We start from the raw sequence: 21,619 nt of genomic DNA, 5'->3' as shown, positions 1-21,619 counted from the left end.
TAGGCGCGGCTTGATTACGTCATTACCGTAATGTTTCGTGACGCAGTGCAGCGAAAATGTACACATTCGTCACAAAATGACCACGGACGGCTTCTACCGGTGTGTGAAAGAATTACCATTACTATTACAAGGATTTATTTGATTACACTGACGCAACAGCAAGGTATTGCAACCTCTTTATTACCAAGTAAAACAGGTATTACATTGAACGGACTTCTTCCTTATATTTACTCTCCAAATCTTTGGATGGGAAATGTACATTAAACGTTTGCATATTCTGTGTGTTAAAGAAATACAGCAATGTAAAAAAAAAAAGTCACAGTAAGTATTCTCAAAAATAAGGCAAAGAATATACAGAAACAATTTGATTGCTCTATTACACCCACACCTTAACTGAGAAACTGATAAACATAGAATGATTTACATGAAGCAATGCAATAGAATTGCAATGGAAGAAGAGTTTGGGAACATTTATGACTGCATGCCCAATACATTTCTTCATATGGAACCAGGGTGTGGGGTTGTGATGACGTCATTGCATGACTATACAATAGCACACGCTGTATCTTACTGACATGGAGAAGTTTGCATTACACTGAAACAACCGGTGAAGGGCGACTGCAGATTTCATGCGGCACTGGAGTTATTCATCAACAGTAACTCTTATTTTTTGTTGTTGTTGTTGTTGTTGTTGTACACAAAACCCACATAGGGAAACAATGCATGATGAAAAATGGTCTTGCAACCTATGCCTTATGACACCAATAAACAACCACAAACACATATCCATATGAGAGGAAGAGAATTCTTTTTAAACGTAGCTCTTAACTACACTTTTTACACTTAAATCTTTATATATTGCTATTAGAAAATAATCATACATAAAACATAAGCAGTGGACATGAAAGAAAATGAAACAGCATGTCTTCTTATGCGCATTTCATCACTTAATGATGTCCGCCAGCCACGTTATCAAGCAGCATGAAACTCCAGCTCCCCCAATTCATTCAAAAAATCATATCTCCAGCATATGGCACTCACGCCCGTGTTGATTTTAAGGCTCATTTAGACAACATCCACAGAGAGGAAAATAATAAAATCACGCACAAGCTTATGGGTAATATGAAGTGTCGTTTAGGGTATTGCACACAGTGGTATTGCAGCTGAATTACTGACAATCACTTTAAAATGAGTGATTAGCACTGCATTTTTTTTTCCAAATATGGCAGATACTAACCTGATTTCTTGTTTTTGGCATGTTTGTCACACTTAAATGTTCCAGATCATCAAACTAATTTAAATATTAGTCAGTGACAACACAGTTTAAAATAAAACTTGTTATTATAAGTAAAGTCTTCCAGGTCCTGAAGCAGCAAAACAACCCCAGACCATCACACTACCACCACCACGTTTTACTGTTGGTATGATGTTCTTTTTCTGAAATGCAGCGTCACTTTGAGAGAGATGTAATGGGACACACACCTTCCAAAAAGTTCAACTTTATATTATATTTTACCAATGGTCTTAGGTATCAGTTTTGCCCAGTGTCTTTCTGATGGTGGAACACTGACCTTAATTTTTTTGATGTAAATGTGGGGTCTTTTGTGACCTCTTGGATGAGTTGTCGCTGGTCGGCCACTCCTGGGAAGGTTGACTACTGTTCCTTGTTTTGGCCTTTTGTGGATAATGGCTCTCACTATGGTTTGCTGGAGTCCCAAAGCTTTAGAAATGGCTTTATAACCTTTTCCAGACTGTTAGATCTGATTTAATTTCAGTTGTATTTTAACAGAGTGGGCAATCACGTTTTCACACAGGTTTGTAATTTTTTAATTTTTTTCTCCCTTAATAATAAAAAGTTTCATTTCCAAACTGCTGTTGTGTTGCCATTGACTAATATCTGAATATGTTTGACGACGTGAAACATTTAAGTATGTCAAAAAAATAAAAAAATTCCGAAGTTTCACACCACTGTAGATTAGTCAATACAATAACAATAAAATTTTAAAAATTATTGTATTATTGTTATTTGTTTGCAGGTATATTCTGTTTCTGTAAAGAAATATAATATGTTCTCATGAATTGTAGTTTTAGCACACAATAGTAACATCCCTGTCGTACATCAATCCAATTGAAGGGTTTCAGAGAAGTATTAAAAAATAACATTTGTGCTGCAAAAACATTTATCCCGACACAATGTAGCATTAAAAAAAGTCCCTTGCTCAGACAATGACAAAGACAACTCATTCCAAATGGCAGTAAAAACAAGAATTTATGACCTATCATTTAATGTGGGGAAGTAACTCTATTATACACATTTTTGTACATCTTCCACCATAAGATTGCGCTCATAATATATAATCTATCGTCTTTTACAGTAAATTTACAATGACAACTAAGTCCAAAGTCATCGGAAGGAGTTTGAATGCAGCACTGTATTGAATCCACCTTTAAGTTCAAAGCTTAGGATTTCAAGTGTATAAACTAAATGTTGTTATCAAATTGCATAAACTCAGCAGTAGTTATTCTACTGATTATGTTGTTAAAATACACTAAAGAGGGAGGATTCATTGTCTTCACAGTCAAAAGCCACAGATACTCTTGTTTCCATGCACAGGCAGGTCCACTAATTATCTGCCAAATATTTCCCTGTGGGGTAAAAGTGTTTTTTAGATAAGAATGACCCAAACTGATATGAAATAAAGCTACTTTGTGGTCATGTGTGTTCAAACTGACCTGCCGCGAACCTCTTCTTGATCAGGGATAGCCGGTATCCAGTCCCAAGCAGCTGGATGTCACAGCCGGACAGTGTGCTCCCCTCGCTGGTGAAGTGAACCGCCAGCTGGGAGGCTTTACTCGGACCTTCTGTCGTTTGGAACCGTCCAAGGAGAGCCCCAACTCCTACAGGACATAAATACACAAACATCAGCATGGTGCTGTTATAAAACGACAAGAACAGAATGTACACTGACGGAATGAATGAAGGAATACTTGCCTCCGTTTTCAGACCTATTAGAAAGGCTGGGGATCTTCCACTGTATCGTCTGCTGCTCTGGATTCCTTTGAAAGAAGTAATCACACGTACTGAAAATGCATACACACTAAATTAGGTGCTAATATAATAATATATATAATATATCTTGCATTCGCTAATCCCTTGTTATTAGCATCGGTAAACATTCATTCATTCATTTATTTTCTACCGCTTATCCTCACGGGGGTCACATGGGGTGCACCCTAGACTGGTCGCCAGCCAATCACAGGGCACATATAGACAAACAACCATTCACACTCACATTCATACCTATGGACAATTTGGAGTCACCAATTAACCTAGCATGTTTTTGGAATGTGGGAGGAAACCGGAGTACCCGGAGAAAACCTACGCATGCACGGGCAAGAACATGCACACTCCACACAGAGATGTCCGAGGATGGAATTGAACTCTGGTCTCTTAGCTGTGAGGCCTGCGTGCTAACCACTCGGCAGCCGTGCAGCCTACCTTGAAATTCTGTCCATAAAATTTGACTTTTCTTTTTGTACGATATTCATACAAAATAGACACAAAATTGCGAAATTTGGTACTGCTGTACATTGAAATTCATTCATGCTGGAGCCTATCCCAGCTGTCTTCGGGTGAGAGGCGGTGTACACCCTGGACTGGTGGCCAGCCAATCACAGGGCACATATAGACAAACAACCATTCACACTCACATTCATACCTATGGACAATTTGGAGTCGCCAATTAACCTAGCATGTTTTTGGAATGTGGGAAGGAACCGGAGTACCCGGAGAAAACCCACGCATGCACGGGGAGCATTGGTAAACAATCATTCATATTCATACACCAGTGTGGGTAGCACGGTTAGATGTCTTGCCCAGAGACACGACAAGAGTGAGTGAGTGGAGGGAGCCAGGCGCTACAGGAAGAAGGAAGTAAAAAAAATAACAAGGAACTTTCACAATGCTAACATGTGTCGAGTCTATATTATGCCTTATTTTCTCATATTAGGTCTTCTATATTGGGTGATATGAGTGTAAAGGTGACTATAGGGGTGTTATTTCATGTCCGGGGGCTCTAATAATGTTACAAAAACATATTTTGAAGGCCGAAAACAGGTTTTCTATGCTCTAACTACAAAAATCCTTGATTTATACATCAGGTATGTTACTTATTATGGGTGTGGAACCAATTAAACATCATAAACAAAGGATTATTATTATATGGAATTATTCCTATCACTGTGTCTCATTAAACATGTGACAGGGGGTTCCTCAGTTGGAGACATTCAATTATTTTTTTGCACTTGCTGGAGAACTAGTCATTCAAGTGTTCTGTGTACAGTGTGAGTGACTCGGCAGTCAATTTAGGTTTAAAGTTCCTTGACTATTGGAGCGGAACCCTGTTCGCGCCAAAGGAACCTGAGATTCAGAATGTAAAGACCATTCACCAGGTGGCAGGTGGGACCATCGCTTGGAGTTTAGCTAAGCCTCCATCCACAGGAACCAGGAAGTGGACGTTGTGTAGCGGCACGGGGGTTGCCATGGCCTCTGTGTTGTATTTGTAGTCTATTCGAAGGTCCGTGTTGTCGGCGTCACCGCGCCAACTCACAGCCAGATTGAGAGGAGTGGATTGGATGCCGTCTGCCGACACCTGAGACACGTAGGATCAAGGATGACATGGATTAGGTGGATGTGTTCAACGTGCAGCCATTTTCAGCCCACAGCGTTTGGTATATTGTAATAAGATACATTATCAGATATTACACTATGATTTGTCACCTCTAACATAAAGCTCAGATGTCAATGGTTTGTTTACATAGCTGGGATAGGCTCCAGCATATTCCTATGACGCCAATGAGGAATATGTGGAAATGAAAATAACTTAATATGGAGGAGGGTCCATCATGATCCCGGTTGCTTTTTCCTTCAGTGGAACACGAAAGCTTTAGTTGGTGCAGGGTCGTCAAACGGCTACTCATTACTGAGTCGTCCTTTAGGTTTTTTTTGTAAATTTTTGAGCGATGGTCTTAAACTTTTGATCAGCGTGGCTCAAACGATGTGATGGCTGTTGCACACATACCTGATATTTGATCATATCCACATTGTAGTATGTTGCCTGGGGCTTCTGCTCAGCCACTTTCTTGAGATGGCTCATCAAGTTGGGCATGTTCACCCAAAACTCCTTACTGTCTACACTGTCGGTTGGGGAATCACTGAAAGGATGAGGAGAATGAATGAAGAGAATCCAGACAATCTCTTACATGTTGCATCAGAGTATGTTGTTTTGCAGTATTGTGAAAAAGTGTTTCTTTTTTTTTGCACACTTAAATGTTTCAGATCATCAAACATATTAGTCATTAGTCAACCACAACACAATTGAATAAAAATACAGCTTTTTAATTAAACTTTTTATTATTAAGGGGAAAAAAAATCTAAGCTACATAGCGCTGTGTGAAAAAGTGATTGCCCTCCTATTAAAACATAACTAAGATTAATTGACAATTATCAGTCTGGAAAAAGGTTATAAAGCCATTTCTAAAGCTTTGGGACTCCAGCAAACCACAGTGAGAGCCATTATCCACAAATGATGAAAACATGGTAAACAGGTAATGAACCTTCCCAGGAGTGGTTGAACAACCAAAATGAACCCAAGAACTCACAAAAGACCCCACAACAAAATCCCAATGGCCTGCATGGCAAGTTCCAAGACGAAAAAAGAACATTAAGGTTCGTCTCAGTTTTGCCAGAAAACATCTTAATGTCTTTTGGGAAAATACTCTGTGGTCTGACAAGGCGAAAATTTAACTCTTTGGCCTAAAAGTAATGCCGCATTACAGAAAAAGAACATCATAATGACAGTAAAATATGGTGGTGGTAGTGTGATGGTCTGCGATGGCCCAACCAGTTATTAGGTTTAGGGGGCAATCACTTTTTCACACAGCGCCATGTAGATTTTCCTTCCCCTAAGAATAAACAATGTCACTGACGGATGCTTAAATTAGTTTGATGATCCGAAACATTTAAGTGTTACAAAAAATAAGAAAACAGGAACACTTTTTCACACCACTGTATGTTTTGGCATAAACCTACCAGCACAGCAGCTGTGGATTGGGGAGAACCTGTTCCAGTCGGGTATAATTACTTATGCTAAAGATGAGGACAGGTTGACTTGGGTGGTTGGCAAAGTGCCTGGTGATGCCGGCAGGGAAGGAGAGCACCATTTCCCCTGTGATCTTTACCACACACCTGGAAGAACAGGAGATAAAGAGATCATTCACTCCCAGAAACATTTTAGAAACCCTTTGGATCAAAGGTGAAAGTTCTTCAACAAACAACAAAAGTCATTCATGTCATACTCTCAGATGAACGAAATGTGGACCTACTTGCTGGGGTCCGCGCCTTTGAAATAAGCATTGATAGTTTCCGTGAAGGCGGCTGCCACTGGCAGAGTGTCTTGGGGTCCCATTGTAAGCGGGCTGGGTCCTCTTGAACAGCCTAAACAAGACACACAAACACACAAATAAACATCTACAAGTCTATTAGATCAGTGATTCTCAACTGGTGGATCGTGGAGCCGTTTTTATTTGGGAAACAGGGTCTACAAATAAATTACATAGTGACCCGATGTTCGTGAATGCACCACACGCGGTCTGTGCTTTTCAATAGGTATGTCAGCACAAGGTGCAGGCCATATTTATGGGCGACTTGGTCAAGCTTGAGCGGGAGGGGAAGGACATCAATTGTGGACATTTTAAAGTCTTCCCATAATGCATTTTGTTTGAGAAAACCATTTCACTGGAGGAGAGCCTAGAAACCATAGAAAATGGTGCTGCAATGCTTCTTCTGTCCATCAGAGGGAACCAGATGACCCAGAGCCCAAGGAAAAAAGGGAAGCTGATGTCATTGCAGCACCTCAGTGAATGCGTTATGGGAAAACTTTAAAGTAATGTTTTTTTTTTTTTAATTTTTAAATCATATTGGAAATTGTTTGTGTGTTGATATATACACCTTTTGATTATTAAGTTGCTATGTGATGAATTTAGTCCTGGTAGTATGTGATGTCATGAAGATAGAATTCAGCCATAAGTTGGCCATGGAAAGTAATGGCTTATACATCAGAATTTATAAATAAATATAATTTAATGAATAAATACAATATTTGAGAAGTTTACGTTACAAAATCGGCAATTTGGGTTGGTCTGTTAAGGGTGATGGTGGGTCCCGCAGTCAAACCAATTGAGAAGCAGTGTATTAGATGAGCTACTCAGCAATAGGTTAGAACTGCAGGCTTTTAAAACACAATCAGTCAGACTATGCCAAAATAAAGAACAAAAAAGAATAAAGAAGTGTGTGTGAAAGAGCAGGGACATGAGCTGACATGGAAAGGCAATGTAGTTGATTAGTTAACAGAAGCATGCAGCCCTTTTCCACCAGGGAGTACAGGTCAGTTCAGTACTATCTGCACTGTTTTTCGACATAAAATAAAAGATGAAATACTGTAGATTACTATACAGATTATGTCAGCAGCCAATTTAGTGTATCTCGTTTTGAATTGTTTTCAACAAACTAGCTTTAAGTTTATGATGCAATGCAAAAACAACTGTACCACTTGGTGGAAGCTCAGATTGAGGTGCTCTCAGCTCATGCACGGTTGTGCAGCACGACAGAAACAGTTTCACTCAACTCACCCTCCAAAGCTAAATAAAACCTGCCATGGTCAAACCACACCAGAGGCTGTGAGGCCTCTGAGTGAGCAGAAGAACAGGACCAGGAGAGAATCATGTAGAGGCACATGACAGTGAGGTAAGAGCATGATGATGATGATGACATGAAGACGGGACCACAAACACACGAATGTGTACCTGTGCTGGATAGGTTGAGATCCCTCCCTAAGGTAGGTGTGGATGCTGCACTCTGGGAGGTTATGGAGGAGATGGAGGAGGAGCTCTCAGCCCGAGCCAGTGGAGCAAAGGGTGGAGGGCTACCAGACACTGGTGGACTGAAGGGTCGAGTCTGCATGCATAAAACACAGTTTGATCCCATTACACATAAAATGGTCCCCTCATCTGTAATACTGATCACTGGTGTTTACTTCACTGGTGTGTACCGTTATGTTATATTGTAGTAAGTGCTATTACTTTTTATTATGATCAACTGTGCAGCATGTACAAGTTAGCTTGCATATTCATGATTCAGCATTCATAGCCCTGCAAATGTCTCAGAAATTTACTATAAGTCAGTAATCATGCACACCATGACTCTGATTCCATCTGTTCATCGATCATCATACATTACCTATAGTTTGTACTGTATATATAGTACCGCCTACCAGGTCTGCGATGGGTTTTCCTGGGGGCAACTTTGGCCTCGAGGAAGGCCGTGGGGGAGGAGGAGGAGGAACTGGACTCCCCCGAGACTGTGGCGTGGCAGATCGGGCTGGAGAAGACGGGCCTGAGACACATTCCAACATACCAGGTTAGTTTTCTATCACAGCAGGACAAATCTCACGACATTTCCTGTTTGGTGAAAAACAATGCTGACAAAATCATGAGATTTGTTGTCTTTGATCAAGTTAACTTTATCGTTGGAGCTGTGATATTTTCTCAAGACCTGAAGCATTATTCAATCACACCACTAGATGGCAGTAATCATCATCTCTTCCACTGAGGGGCATACTAAAAAAAAATTATTATTGCCTGATTATTAATTATTAGCATCAACGTTCCAGCTTTTTTTATTTTTAGTGTAATTTTACTTTTACAATGTGTTGCAGGCCAATAAAAAAAACAGCTACACTTTGGACACCCCTGAAATATACAGAACACAATATTAATTTCAGTAGCAGGTGAGCAAAAGAATGCGATTATTCCTAATAAAATATTAACATGCATGTGAATATGTTCGCTTGCAACTTGAATACAATTTAGTATAAAAATACTATATAATAATAATAATATAAAAATACTCATTCATTCATTCATTCATTTTCTACTGCTTTTCCTATCCCAGCTGTCTTCGGGCGTGAGGCGGGGTACACCCTGGACTGGTCGCCAGCCAATCACAGGGCACATATAGACAAACAACCATTCACACTCACATTCATACCTATGGACAATTTGGAGTCGCCAATTAACCTAGCATGTTTTTGGAATGTGGGAGGAAACCGGAGTACCCGGAGAAAACCCACGCATGCACGGGGAGAACATGCAAACTCCACACAGAGATGGCCGAGGGTGGAATTGAACCCTGGTCTCTAAGCTGTGAGGTCTGCGCGCTAAACACTAGACCGCCGTGCCGCCAATATAAAAATACTATATAATAATTTCACGTGGCTGAGATAAGCATTGTCTGCCTAGAGCAGTTTTGTAAATATGTCATTGAAGAGATGAATACTCACAACTGCCTGAGTAAGGCCCGGGGGAAGACATAATAGATCTGTATGTGGTTGGGGGAAGAGGAGGTGGCGTTCCACGGAAGCTCGGTGTCAGCTCCCGAGGGGAACCTGTGAAGTCTGCGACGTCATCTCTCAGGTGCACACCTTCCGGAGTTTTCTTTCCCCCCACCACTCCCAAAGCCAAGGGAGATATACCGCCCGCTCGTGGGGACCTCCGCTCCGCAGGCAGAGGAGGCACAGGGCTGATAGGAGCTGGGGACGAGGAGTAATGTGCAAACTGAAGCACCTCCTCATCAATCGAATCCTCATCAAGGCAGACTGCTGGTGAACTTGAGGGGGAGAAGTCAGGTGGCAGGGGAGGGGCTGGTTCGTCCGGTGGAGGAGGTCCGAGCATGATGGAGGGGGGTGAGTCCAGTGGGGTGAAAGGTGGAGGAGACCCGGGAGAGAACACCGGAGGTGAAGGCGGGGGCTCATTGGGAGGTGGTCCAGGTGAGAGGCAGGGTGTGGAGGGTGTGGACGAGGGCGTGTCTGGGGCAGGAGAATCCGGCGGAGGGGGCGGAGCAGGCTCATCAGGTGGTGGGGGTCTGTCATTAGTGAAAGTAACCCATCTGCTGGACATGGCGTCCTCGCGACTGGCGTGTGGGCTGCCAACAGGGCCAAATACATCATCGAGGTCAGGAGCTGGGGAGCCTCGGTAGGAGGAGGGGGACAGGACGTTTAGGTAGATGGGGGCAGAATTGCGAGTTGCCCTTCCATTGGGTAAATCACCTGCAAAAACATGACAGGGAATTTATATCATAGCACTCTGCACAATTCACTTTTATTGCTATTTACCAATAGACTGCGAGGGATAGCCTTGACTCCGTGATAGAACGTTTTTAGGAGGGAGCGGAGGAGGAGCTGAAGGAATTCAAAACAGGCGTCACCATTTCTTCATATTTAATGTCACGTGACTCCAATATTATCTAAGCTCACCTCCTGTTGGAAAACTTCTGCTCAAAGGCGATTCTGACCTCGGTCTGGATCCTCCCCAGATATCAGCAGGAACCACTACAGTTGAACGAATAAAGCAACAATGTCACCTCTTCACCAAGCCTAGGGTACATCCATGTTTCCATACCATCATATCTGGGTATATACTGGGTCTCTGAAGGCAGGCCAAAGAAGGCAGGGATGATATGTGGTAATCTGTCACTGCAAAAAGAGTCAAACAATCTTTCATTCAGTCTGAAAGGCTGGTTTGTTTGTTGTAGTGCAAGGCAAAGTACAGCCTGTTGGAACAGTGTAGTTCAGACTCAACTTTGTTGTGCAGGCCACAATGGGTGGAGTATAATATACACATTGTATATTTTTAACATTAATTTAATCACGGTTAATTGGTTTGAGATCCAACTGCGATAAGTGAATTAGGATTCACTATCAGTAAACTGAATGTTGAATAAATATTCATTTGAGCAAATCATTTCAATGGAAGACAAACAGCATAGAATACAGCTGGAAGGTGAAACAATGCTGCCTCTGTCCACTAGAGGGTACCAGAAGAACCGAGCCCAGAGGAAGGCTGACGTCATGGCAGCGCCCCAATTAATGCGTTGCTCAAATTTAATGCATTATGGAAAAACTTTAAAAGAATTTTTTTTTTCATGTAGAGCTCATATTGGTACATGTTTGTAAATTGCCTGGTATACCTATTGAGCGTTAAGTTGCTGTATAATGAGTTTACTATTCTAGAAAAGTGGCATTAGTAAGTTGACACTGTGAATCATACTATTATGTTCTTATGCTGTTATAAATAATGACTTTGTGCAATTTGCACGGGTATGCTGGAGCCTATCCCAGCTGACTATGGGCAAAGGTTTGATGTTAATCAAAAATAACTAAACATGGCCATATGTGGCCCACAGGCTGTATAGTTTGTGTGTAGCAAACCCGTGTTAAGTATAACGGTAATCACAGACCTCGGTGTCTCAGGGGCAGGACTTGGCGTGGGGGTCGAGCGTCTCGGTCGGGCAATTTCTTCACCTAGGAGAAACATAAACCAGCAGATGAAAAGCTGTAAAATCCATTCATTTTCTCCAAACATGTGAGCTGGAGCCTATCCCAGGGACGCACCATTTACACTCACATTCATACCTATTTATACAGTGGGGAGAAACCCAGTACCCATGGTCAACCTGGCAACATGCACATCCCCGCCTTGGTTATAACATCCAAAAAGATACACTTACATGACAGGTTCCTTTTTATCTGTCCCTGCAAAACAATCACAACAAAAAATATATTCATTGAAATTCATTTTGTTATGTAATTAAATTGTGCAATGCAGTTTTATTCATTGTAGTATTGATAAAACCAAACTACTAATATGCAAGGGTGTCATACAGACCAAAGTTCATTTCTTGTGCAATTTTCCTCTTTCTTTCTCAGGTATAAATATTTTCTTGAGCAAGTTGCAATACTAGTAATACTACTAATAGTATTACTACTAACAGTTCACTTTACCCTTTAACGCCGCATCCATTTGTCATCATGTTTCACTTATAAGTGTCTGAGTGTGGCTAAAAAGCTAGCTGTCTTGTTACACTGTGCACTGCAGAGGAGATGACAAGTTTCAGGGCGTCTGCAGTGAAAAGGGTCAGCAGTTGATGCCACAAACTCACCGGGCTGCGTCTCTGAGACCAGCAAAAAGGAAGAGAGAACAGACCTGGGTCAGAGAGTGAGTGACATATCAGTCAAATGGACGTCAACTAAAACTGCACATACTGCACCTCTTTTACTTTTACTGCAAAGCCTTTATAATGCAACATGAGCCATAACACACACGAGTTTTGGAGGTCAAACATGATGCCCCGGTGAAACCCAACTCAGCCTTGTGTGTTATGTTTGAGTGCATTATGTAACACACATGCTTTGACTGTCGCAAGTAAAGACACAATCATGCAAAATAGGGTGCAGCTAAAGTGGACAATTGTGTCATGTACAAAAGGACATGCAATTCCTTTTTTCTCTGACATTTTTTTGAAAGGCTTACCGGACTTCTCCTCTACAAGATGACAGGAAATCAGGGAGAAAAAAAATAACGAATGCAAAAAAAAAAAAAAAAAAGAGTGAGACAAACAAAAAGTGTCCTTCATTAAAATGTTGCAGAGAGTTCTTTAGAGCTCCACTCACCAGAGACGGAGAAAGTGACAAGCCTCCCACTGAGGCTTTTAGCTCATCCACAGATGGAGGGACACACTTAGCGCTTTCCGCTACCAGGGGCTTGATCTTAATTTTGAACTTTTTCTTGCTTTCTTCATCGTCCTCTGAATCGCTGGAGGAGAAAAAGTGCTTTCCTTTGGAAGCCGGTGAACGTTTGTCAAGGACAAAGTACCACAAGGTAAATCGGAACTTTTTGTGACAATACATATAAGGCTACGTATGTCCTCGCCAGGACTTAGGCTTAAGTGGAGTAGGAGTCAGTAGGACTAAAATGACTCAGAATTGGGTGTCCATGGCCTCTAGACTCTAGACTACAAATATTTTTTTCGGTTTACAGTGTTCCAAATTCAGCTATTTTGTGTCTATTTTGTATTAATTCATTTCTACCGCTTATCCTTACGAGGGCTGCGGGTGGTGCTGGAGCCTATCCCAGCTGTCTTCAGGCGAGAGGCGGGGTACACCCTGGACAGGTGGCCAGCCAATCACAGGGCACATATAGACAAACAACCATTCACACTCACATTCATACCTATGGATAATTTGGAGTCGCCAATTAACCTAGCATGTTTTTGGAATGTGGGAGGAAACCGGAGTACCCGGAGAAAACCCACGCATGCATGGGGAGAACATGCAAACTCCACACAGAGATGGCCGAGGGTGGATATTTTGTAATATGTAATATGTAATATGTAATATGTAATATGTAATATGATACAAAAAGAAAAGTCATATTTTATGGAGAGAATTTCAAGGTAGGCTGCGTGGTGGATAAGTGGTTAGTACACAGGCTTCACAGCTAGGAGACCAGGGTTCAATTCCACCCTCGGCCATCTCTGCGTGGAGTTTGCATGTTCTTGCCTGTGCATGCATGGGTTTCTCCGGGTATTCCGGTTTCCTCCCACATTCCAAAAACATGCTAGGTTAATTGGCGACTCCAAATTGTCCATAGGTATGAATGTGAGTGTGAATGGTTATTTGTCTATATGTGCCCTGTGATTGGCTGGCCCACCAGTCCAGGGTGCACCCCGCCTCTCGCCTGAAGACAGCTGGGATAGGCTCCAGCATGAATGAATTTCAAGGTACAGCAGTCCCGGTGGCCTCATCGGTCAGTCACCACTGAGTCTCAACCTCTGGGACGAGACTCAGTGCCTCCAAATCTGAGGTTCCAGCATCTCGGAGTCTTGTTCACAGATGACTGACATAGACAGGCGGATCAAGCCAGTAATGCGGTTGCTGTACCGAACCGTCTTGGTAAAAGACAGCTAAGCTGGAAGGCAAAGCTCTCAATTTTCTGGTCCAAGTGCTTTCCTACCCTCACTTGTGATCATGAGCTTTGGGTTGTGACCAAAAGAACAAGATTGTGAATACTAGCGTCTGGAAGGAGTAGAGCCGCTGCTACTTCACACGGAGAGGAGTCATTGAGGTGGCTCGGGCAGATGGTTATATTCAGTAATGACCTCTTCCCAATTCTGAGTAGGTTGGCACACTTGTGGGTTTTCTCATAGGTCTTGATTCAGTATGACTTACACTAAAACTTGATTTACATCAGTCTAGGAACGGAACTCAGAACTCTAATTTGGCAAGGCATTGATGCTCAAGTTGCTGAAAAATGGTCCGGTTCGAATTCCAGTTACTAATATCGACCTTAACGCTGAAACTTTTGCAGCTCAAATATCTGCCGCAGAGGAGAGTGAAACATCTGCTGCACGTTTGCAGTGTCCCAGTTAACAATATCATACCTGAGGTAACTGACAGTGTTTCTCAGATACATCTTCTTGCTTGAAAGTGTGTGTGTGGGGGGGGTCTCCTCAGAGCCAACTCACCCTGAAACCAATTATTCACACATAGAGCCGTAAACGCCTGCAGGTGCAAAAACTCACTCCGGGTCAGAAATAATAATGAAACTGTAGCTGGGTGAGATGAGAGCCGATGTGAGTGTAATGTCCTCTGTGTCTTCTGTACGTTTGGCCACTTCAGGGATGCAGCAGGTGATGTGGCGAGACACAAACAGGCTATTGATTTAGTACTCATGCAGTGATTACTCCACCACGCAGGTCAATAGTTTGGACGAGACTTCTTCCACTTCCCTCAAAAAGGATATCATCGCCTTCATCACCGGGACGGAGGCTGAAACCTTCCTCATCAACGTCTGGCGAGGCCTGGAGATGACAAGGAATGGGATGGTTTTGCTTCACCTAAATTGTTCTCACAAGATTTTTTTTAGGAAACTGTCCAAAATGTATGTGGACAGATGAATGCAAACTGCGACCTGACCTCGAATAAGAGGTAGAAGATGGATGGATGGCGACTTATAGTCCAGAAAACACAGTACCAGATTTGCTACACAACAGAGTCTGAACCTGACAAACCTGGTATCAGATTCTTGGAGTTTAACAGACCTCGAATAAGAGGTAGAAGATGGATGGATGACTTAAAGTCCAGAAAACACAGTACCAGATTTGCTACACAACAGAGTCCGAACCTGACTGACCTTGTATCAGATTCTTGGAATTCAACAGGGCATTTCCCTTCACTGCAGATACTCAGTTCATATGAAAATGCTAACAAAATGCTAAAAATCTAATTATTGTACTTTTTTTTAATGGCATCCTACTAAATTCTTGTGAGAACAGACTCCTTGACATGGTTTTCTGTGAAAACCAATAATTGCATGCCTCATATGCAAAGAAATAGAACTGTGCAAGCGGTTCAACAGTGGAACCTTGGTTTTCATACGCTCGGGTTTGAATGACGATTAACTCATTAACTACACACAGTGTGCCTATGAATGGTGAGGTGTTCAATCCTTATTTCTTATGAGTTAAATGTATTCAGTTGTCCTACGTTTTGTTTTTTTGTCGGACCTTTTGGAATGGATTAATGAGGAAAACCAAGGTTCCACTGTTGTCAGTAAATACTTACATAACGGTCCCAGTCAAACTCCCCATAGAAACCATTTGGCGCTCCGTTAGCCTTTTTCTGTGCAAAATGACAACAATCAAGCTCAACATCATACAAGTGTGTCGAAAATAAACAGAATAAAAGTGAACAAATAATAGGAAAAAAATGAATTTTATTCATAAACACTACAAACAACGGTCGGTCAATGTGTTCTCACAAAAATTTAGTAGAGATTGAGTAAAAAAAATTATTTGACAACTAACTGCCCATAAAACCCTATCCATTTGTATAATACATGGGATGGGGGCCAATCAAACGTCACTGTCTCTGGCCAATCCATAACATACAACAACGACTGTAAGCTCATTTAGCTTTCTTTGACAGGAAATCTTTGACATTGGACATCACAGAAGGTCATTATACAGTCTGACAATATAAGGGTCTGACTGCCAGTGTCATCGTACAAATAAAACTAAATTAATCACACAGTGACTTAACACTCAAAATGTCTGTCTGATAAATCTAAAATAAATATGAAAATTATATATATAAATAATATATATAAATATAAAACACGTGCCAATATGAGTTTCAGATGGAAAAAAATAGCTCATTTATTTTCCCATAATGCATTCATTGGGATGCTGCAATGACGTCAGTCTCCCTCTGGACTCCTCTGGTTGGTTCCCTCAGGTGGACAGAGATAACAGTGCAGCGCCATGCACCATTTTCTATGCTGTTTGTCCTTCAATAAAATGTTTTGTTCAAACAAAATGTGTTATGGGAAAACTGTAAAATTTCAAACTCATATTGTACATATTTGTATATTTATCAGGTATACCTATTGAATGTTAAGATGTGTCACTGTCAGATTGTTATATTGTTATACTGTTATGTACATACTGACCTCCTGTGATTTCCAAAGTGTTGACAAGATCGTTGTGCACTCAATATGCCATGATATGATGTGGACATGTCTGTCTTATCCACCACTGTGGCTTATATATGTAGTATATTGTGGCTTATATATGTATGTATATATGTTGTCTGTTTTTTCCTCTAAATTTAGTAGGTAAGGATTATACACCGGAATTGATGGTATATCACTTCCAGACAAGAACTACTACTACTACCACAGATTTCACTGCACAATACTTCCATGGCTTGCTATACCGTCTGAGGGTATAGCAGGGGGAGGAGCAAGTACACTGAGAATAAGCCAGGCTTCACACAGAGGGCACCACAAATGTCATTTAAAAAAAGAATAGGACACCAAACATAGCTAAAAAGAGAGGAGAAATTGTAAAAAACAATTAAATTACTATTCCAAAATATACATACGTTTCCTTTCTTTCCACTTCCAGTTGCTTCTTTGTCAGGTGAGCTCCTGTTTCCGATGACACGTATTATCAGTTACACTTCACCAGTGAATCATAACTAAACACACTATGCATTGTAATGATATGTAATGTCATAGTGACATTTCAAAGTTTGACCACTACATTCTAATCAGTTCATCCTGGAGTCCAAGTGGACATTTGTGCCAGATTTGTGGCCATTCCCTCCGGGCGTTCCTGGAGTAGTGTGTTTACAAGAACGGCACATACAGGCAGATGGCAAGAAGGGAATGCCTCTGGCCACAAATTCTGAAGCATAAAACTAAAGCCAACAAAATATATACTTTTGTACACATGTACATGGATGACAAAAACAAAAAAAGACAAAAAAAAACTTAAACTATATTAGGAAAGCAGGAAGTGAACAAATGTAACAGTTACTGATTGTAAAAGTACCAGATGGAGGGATAGGATTTAATAAGCTTTGCTTCTTCCTACTCCTTTTGGACATGTGGAACTGTGAACTGATTATGTGATGCATTCAATTGTAATCTGATGCATGTTCAAATTAAATAAAATTACCATGTATGTATAGACAAAATCAGCAAAATCACATCATAGTAGATAAACATTTGGTGTTTTTCCTCAATGACATCATTGGTCGAAGGTAACTTACGTTGTCTCTGTATCCTTGTCTTTTTTCCGTAAGCCTAAGGCTTTCCTGGTTCGGTTTTTCAGTCCTAGCACAAAGAGAGACAGAAAGAGAAAAAAATGTCATGGAGAATTAAATTTTAGCACCACACTTTTAATTCAACTGACATTAAAACAAACTCCAAGGTAAATATCACCTAAAAACAAACAGATGTGCACTTTGTTTACTGGTAAAAGGAACTGTATGTCTGTATAAGTCTGTATGAGATCACCCAGATTGATTACTGAGCTATCGGAAAAAGATTCAATTCACTTATGAGACGGAAACGAATCACCAATGTTGATGGATGTGTTCACTTCATTAGAGTGATTCAAGAAGCACAAGAGCAGGCCTATGTCAGTCTGCACTTTTAATGGAGAGCAGCATTTAACGGTGGAGCCACTTCTACAGCAATATCATGCTTCATATTATGCACATTTTGCACATTTAATTGAGTGTTGTTTGTTTTTTTTCATGACCTGCATGTGTTTTGTATTGCTATTTTTAAATACAAATACATTTGCATACTTTTACAGCTAAAAGTGGGTCACTACTCAATGACCCCAGGAAAATATGGGTCCCAGAATGAGACCAGTAGAGAAAACCCCGGCTCTGCTCTGCTGGCTGTTTGGAACTGAATTTGTCCACCTCCCTGAAACAGGAACTAACACTCTACTAGTTGATATTTTAAAGTATGGCTAAAACAGGGGTGTCCAAAGTTGTTCCGGCAAGGGCCACATAGTGAAAAATAAAAGGATGCAAGGGCTACTTTGATAAGATATGCTTTTATTAGTGCCACAAGGGGAAATTCCAGGGGAAATATTTTAGATATACTAAGAAGTTATATAGTATATCTCAAGAAGAAACTGCATCTCAGCTTTGACATATAGGTGAAAAAGCATATTTTTCTCGCAAATATTTAAACTTTCTTGATTAATAATCTTCATGAATTTTGTTTGTAATATTCTGACTTTATTGACATTGACATTTTTTTCCACCAAATTTATTCTTCAAAATGACTTTTTATTTTTTTTATCATATTACATTTATAAAAAATATATAATTTTCTTTAATTTAATATTATATTATTTATATTTATATATTATAGATTTATTTATATTTATTTATATTTTATATTATTTATATTATATATTTAATAATATATAACTTAAAGCTACTAAAATGACATTATTTTTCCTACTTTATTCATGGAAAATGACAACTTTTTTCTTATTTAAAATATGATTTTTTTCTAGTAATATTTTGACTTTATTCTCCAAAAATTACAGTTATTTTTCCCATCTCTGCTGTTGTTATTATTTTGTTAATGTTCTTCCCGTAATTATGACTTAATTCCCCTAATATTTGGACTTTATTATTATCATAATAACATTCAAAATTTTTGCAAACAATTTTTTTTTCCACAATATTACGACTTTAAAAAAGTCCTTTTTCTTTAATATTTCAACTTTGCTAATAAATGTTTGGGGTATTGTCTCTCTGATGTGAACTCACTTGTTCTCACCATTTGTTCTTTATGATATATTTTTCATGATATTTTCAGATTAAATATAAAATGATGCTGCACTCCTATACAAAACACCTAGTGTGGAGTGATGCGTGTCACTAACAAAGACTATGAGAGGTGTAGGACACGTGCACGCTGAGTGAATACCCTCAAGCTCACAAAGTACATACAGTATCACAGGAGACTGACTGCAGGCCATTTGCTAATTTTAGCAGCCATCTACTTCCATGTTAGCAATGACAGCATCTGTCATAAAGGCTGATGAGATTTAGACGTTATAATGTCTTGTCATTGATTGCCGGCTAATTCAAGCAAACAGGATGATTGGTCAACGTTGGCACTTCTCAGCTTATCTAAAAATTCTATATCACACAGATGAATGTGAAAGATGATCATGTGCAGATATTAACAATAATACATCATTCGATGACAGGACACCGGCTATAGGCACCTTTTTTTTTAATTTTTTAACCACACCTCACGCTCCTTTGCATTCATCGGACATACCGTAGCTTGTCGTAAACCTGTCACAACACACCAGACATGCAAGTCATGCCCAACAGCACGGGTGTCCCAGAAGTCCACACTGCACGACATACTACATCAATGAATTTGGTGCTTGATGGCCCTGCAGGACACAAGAGGGCAAGAGGAGAGGACGTGCGGAGTGAGGGACACATCATTACCTTGCATCATGGTTCCAGATTTTCATCCTACACTGCCGCTGGTGTGTGGAAGGACAGAAGTGGAAATGCTTCCAGTTGGTCAGAAGATGTCCAGGCAGGGCATGGCTAATTGTGCACAGATCCCCGGCGAAGCACAGAGGTTGACTCCCTCCTCCCCTAGAGGCCCAACTCCCATGTACAGGGATGAGAGAACAGGCGAAGGGAGGGGGGGTTGAAAGGCAGCAGCTGGGGGAGGACAGTAAGAGAAAGAGACACACTCGAGGGGGGAATTCAGCAAATCCTGGAATGAAGGGGGTCCTCTCAGTGCACGTTAGGTCCCCGACGCCCTGCCAGCACCGACACACGCCATTTCTGAAAGGAGGGATGCTGAGGAAATGCAAAGGAGAAACGCAGAGCGGAAAGGAGAGGGAGGAAGACAGCCAGGGTGATAGGAGAGGGGAGGGAACGGTAAGAGGGGAGGTTTTGCTGATGTCACAGCTGCACTAAACCAATCCCTGCATCCACAGTCACATGGCCGCTTGTCCCCTGATGCCTTTGGCTTCCTTCAAACAGCTACATCAGCTGACTGCGTGCAAATTACACAGGGATGCACATGTATTATACCTGCAGAATACAGTATTTATGAAGCTAAATTATTTCTTTGTTTGTTAGTTCTATGCATATAATCCTTACTGGGAATGATAAAAATAGCAATAGCAATGACGGCGAGATGGATGTAATTAAAAAAAGAACTATACATTGACAGCAATCAGCGGTAGATTACAAACTAGTTTGACGCCACGGGGCCTCTGTGCATCTATCACCACAAAGTACACACTGTCAGTTGTAGTCATAACACAAGCTCACTGAAAAGAGCGAGGCGGACAGCTCAGGCCTCCGACTCTTGCGTTTATATCCCGCAAAGGAAAACACACAGAATAAACAAGACAATCCGCCAAATGAGACAAACACATTGCAGCTGAAGATGTTGTGCAATTGGGAGACATATTTGAAGCCGATGTTGTTACCTGTGAGTGTGGCCGGGGGTACCTCTTAATGAGCTTACCCCTGCCAGTCGTAACAGTGCACAAGCATGTCCCGTGTGATTTCCTTAACAAGATTCTTACATAAGATGTCATGATGGGGTCAAAAGTCACAGTCAGTGAGGATTAGCCAAGGAGATTGGAACAAGGTGAATCGCCTAAAAAGAGAGCTTTGGGTTAGCGACAAACTACTCCTATGTTTGGGTGTGTCACCCATACATTAGGGATTGTGTGTACGTTACAAATAGTGAATGAATCTAGAATTACCAGTGTGAAATAAAGTTAATTCAAACAAGCTCCCTAGCTTGCCATGTAAAGCTCACAAGGATTACTGTTGACTGTATGTAGCTCGACACTGCCACCTACTGACAAGCCTTATGAATACAATGGCACAACAATTACATACAGTGCTTTTATGTACTGGGACGTACAACTTTCTCCTTAGAATGATAAAAATTGACTTTCTTAGAACTGCCATGGTAAAAGATGTTCACGTTGATAAAATTCGATAGTTATTTTCATTATAACGTGATACTCCTTTTTATTAGAAAATCATCATGTTAGAATTAGAAAACTAACTCGTTAGAACCAGAAACACTTTTAAAAAATGTTACTTTACATGGCAGTTTACATGCAGGCATCATGGGAACAGTAAGAAATTTAATTTATAATAAATACATTATTTAATGTGATAATTTTCTCATATAGACGAGATAATTTTCTAGTTATAATATGGTAAAATTCTCGTTTTTATTATAGTTATCTCATTATAATGTGATACATATATAGCTTTTATTACAAACTTATCTCATTAGCCTGTGATTGCCTGGCAACCAGTCCAGGGTGTACCCCGCCTCT

At 40.7% G+C, this 21,619-nt stretch overlaps 1 protein-coding gene across 4 annotated transcripts; it reads right to left on the bottom strand.

Moving 5' to 3' along the window:
- Positions 1-159: 159 nt before the first annotated feature.
- On the bottom strand, positions 160-20,919 carry LOC131125275 (SH3-containing GRB2-like protein 3-interacting protein 1). Of its 4 annotated transcripts, XM_078791440.1 has the most exons (23): positions 19,740-20,916; positions 17,511-17,574; positions 16,839-16,884; positions 15,519-15,575; positions 14,698-14,755; positions 12,567-12,742; positions 12,056-12,067; positions 11,624-11,648; positions 11,354-11,417; positions 10,516-10,589; positions 10,371-10,445; positions 10,230-10,295; positions 9,399-10,163; positions 8,331-8,452; positions 7,864-8,014; positions 7,690-7,746; positions 6,385-6,496; positions 6,092-6,247; positions 5,082-5,214; positions 4,450-4,652; positions 2,993-3,057; positions 2,734-2,898; positions 160-2,646 (listed from the first exon to the last, which is right to left on the bottom strand). In XM_078791440.1, exons 1-23 carry the CDS (start codon positions 19,747-19,749, stop codon positions 2,624-2,626), a joined length of 2,679 nt encoding a protein of 892 aa, XP_078647566.1. In that variant the 5' UTR covers positions 19,750-20,916; the 3' UTR covers positions 160-2,623. The 4 variants fall into 4 exon arrangements, with proteins under 4 accessions (XP_078647566.1, XP_078647564.1, XP_078647567.1 ...); XM_078791438.1 differs by having other exon boundaries at positions 7,690-8,014; positions 19,740-20,919; XM_078791441.1 differs by lacking the exon at positions 7,690-7,746 and having other exon boundaries at positions 19,740-20,915.
- Positions 20,920-21,619: the final 700 nt, after the last annotated feature.

Source organism: Doryrhamphus excisus, linkage group LG6 (assembly GCF_037039965.1).
Source record: "Doryrhamphus excisus strain RoL-2023G ecotype Guam linkage group LG6, RoL_Dexc_Guam_v1.1, whole genome shotgun sequence".
Lineage (NCBI taxonomy): Eukaryota > Metazoa > Chordata > Actinopteri > Syngnathiformes > Syngnathidae > Doryrhamphus > Doryrhamphus excisus.
Note: the sequence above shows the minus strand (reverse complement) of the source record. Positions and strands in the feature narration are given on the sequence as shown.

Excerpts from the sequence above, each read along its gene's own strand:
- LOC131125275 (XM_078791438.1), bottom strand. Across the intron at positions 10,590-11,353 it reads CCTGCCCCTGAGACACCGAG|TGACAGATTACCACATATCA; the intron begins GTCTGTGATTAC and ends CTCTTTTTGCAG. Across the intron at positions 10,296-10,370 it reads CAGAAGTTTTCCAACAGGAG|CTCCTCCTCCGCTCCCTCCT; the intron begins GTGAGCTTAGAT and ends GAATTCCTTCAG.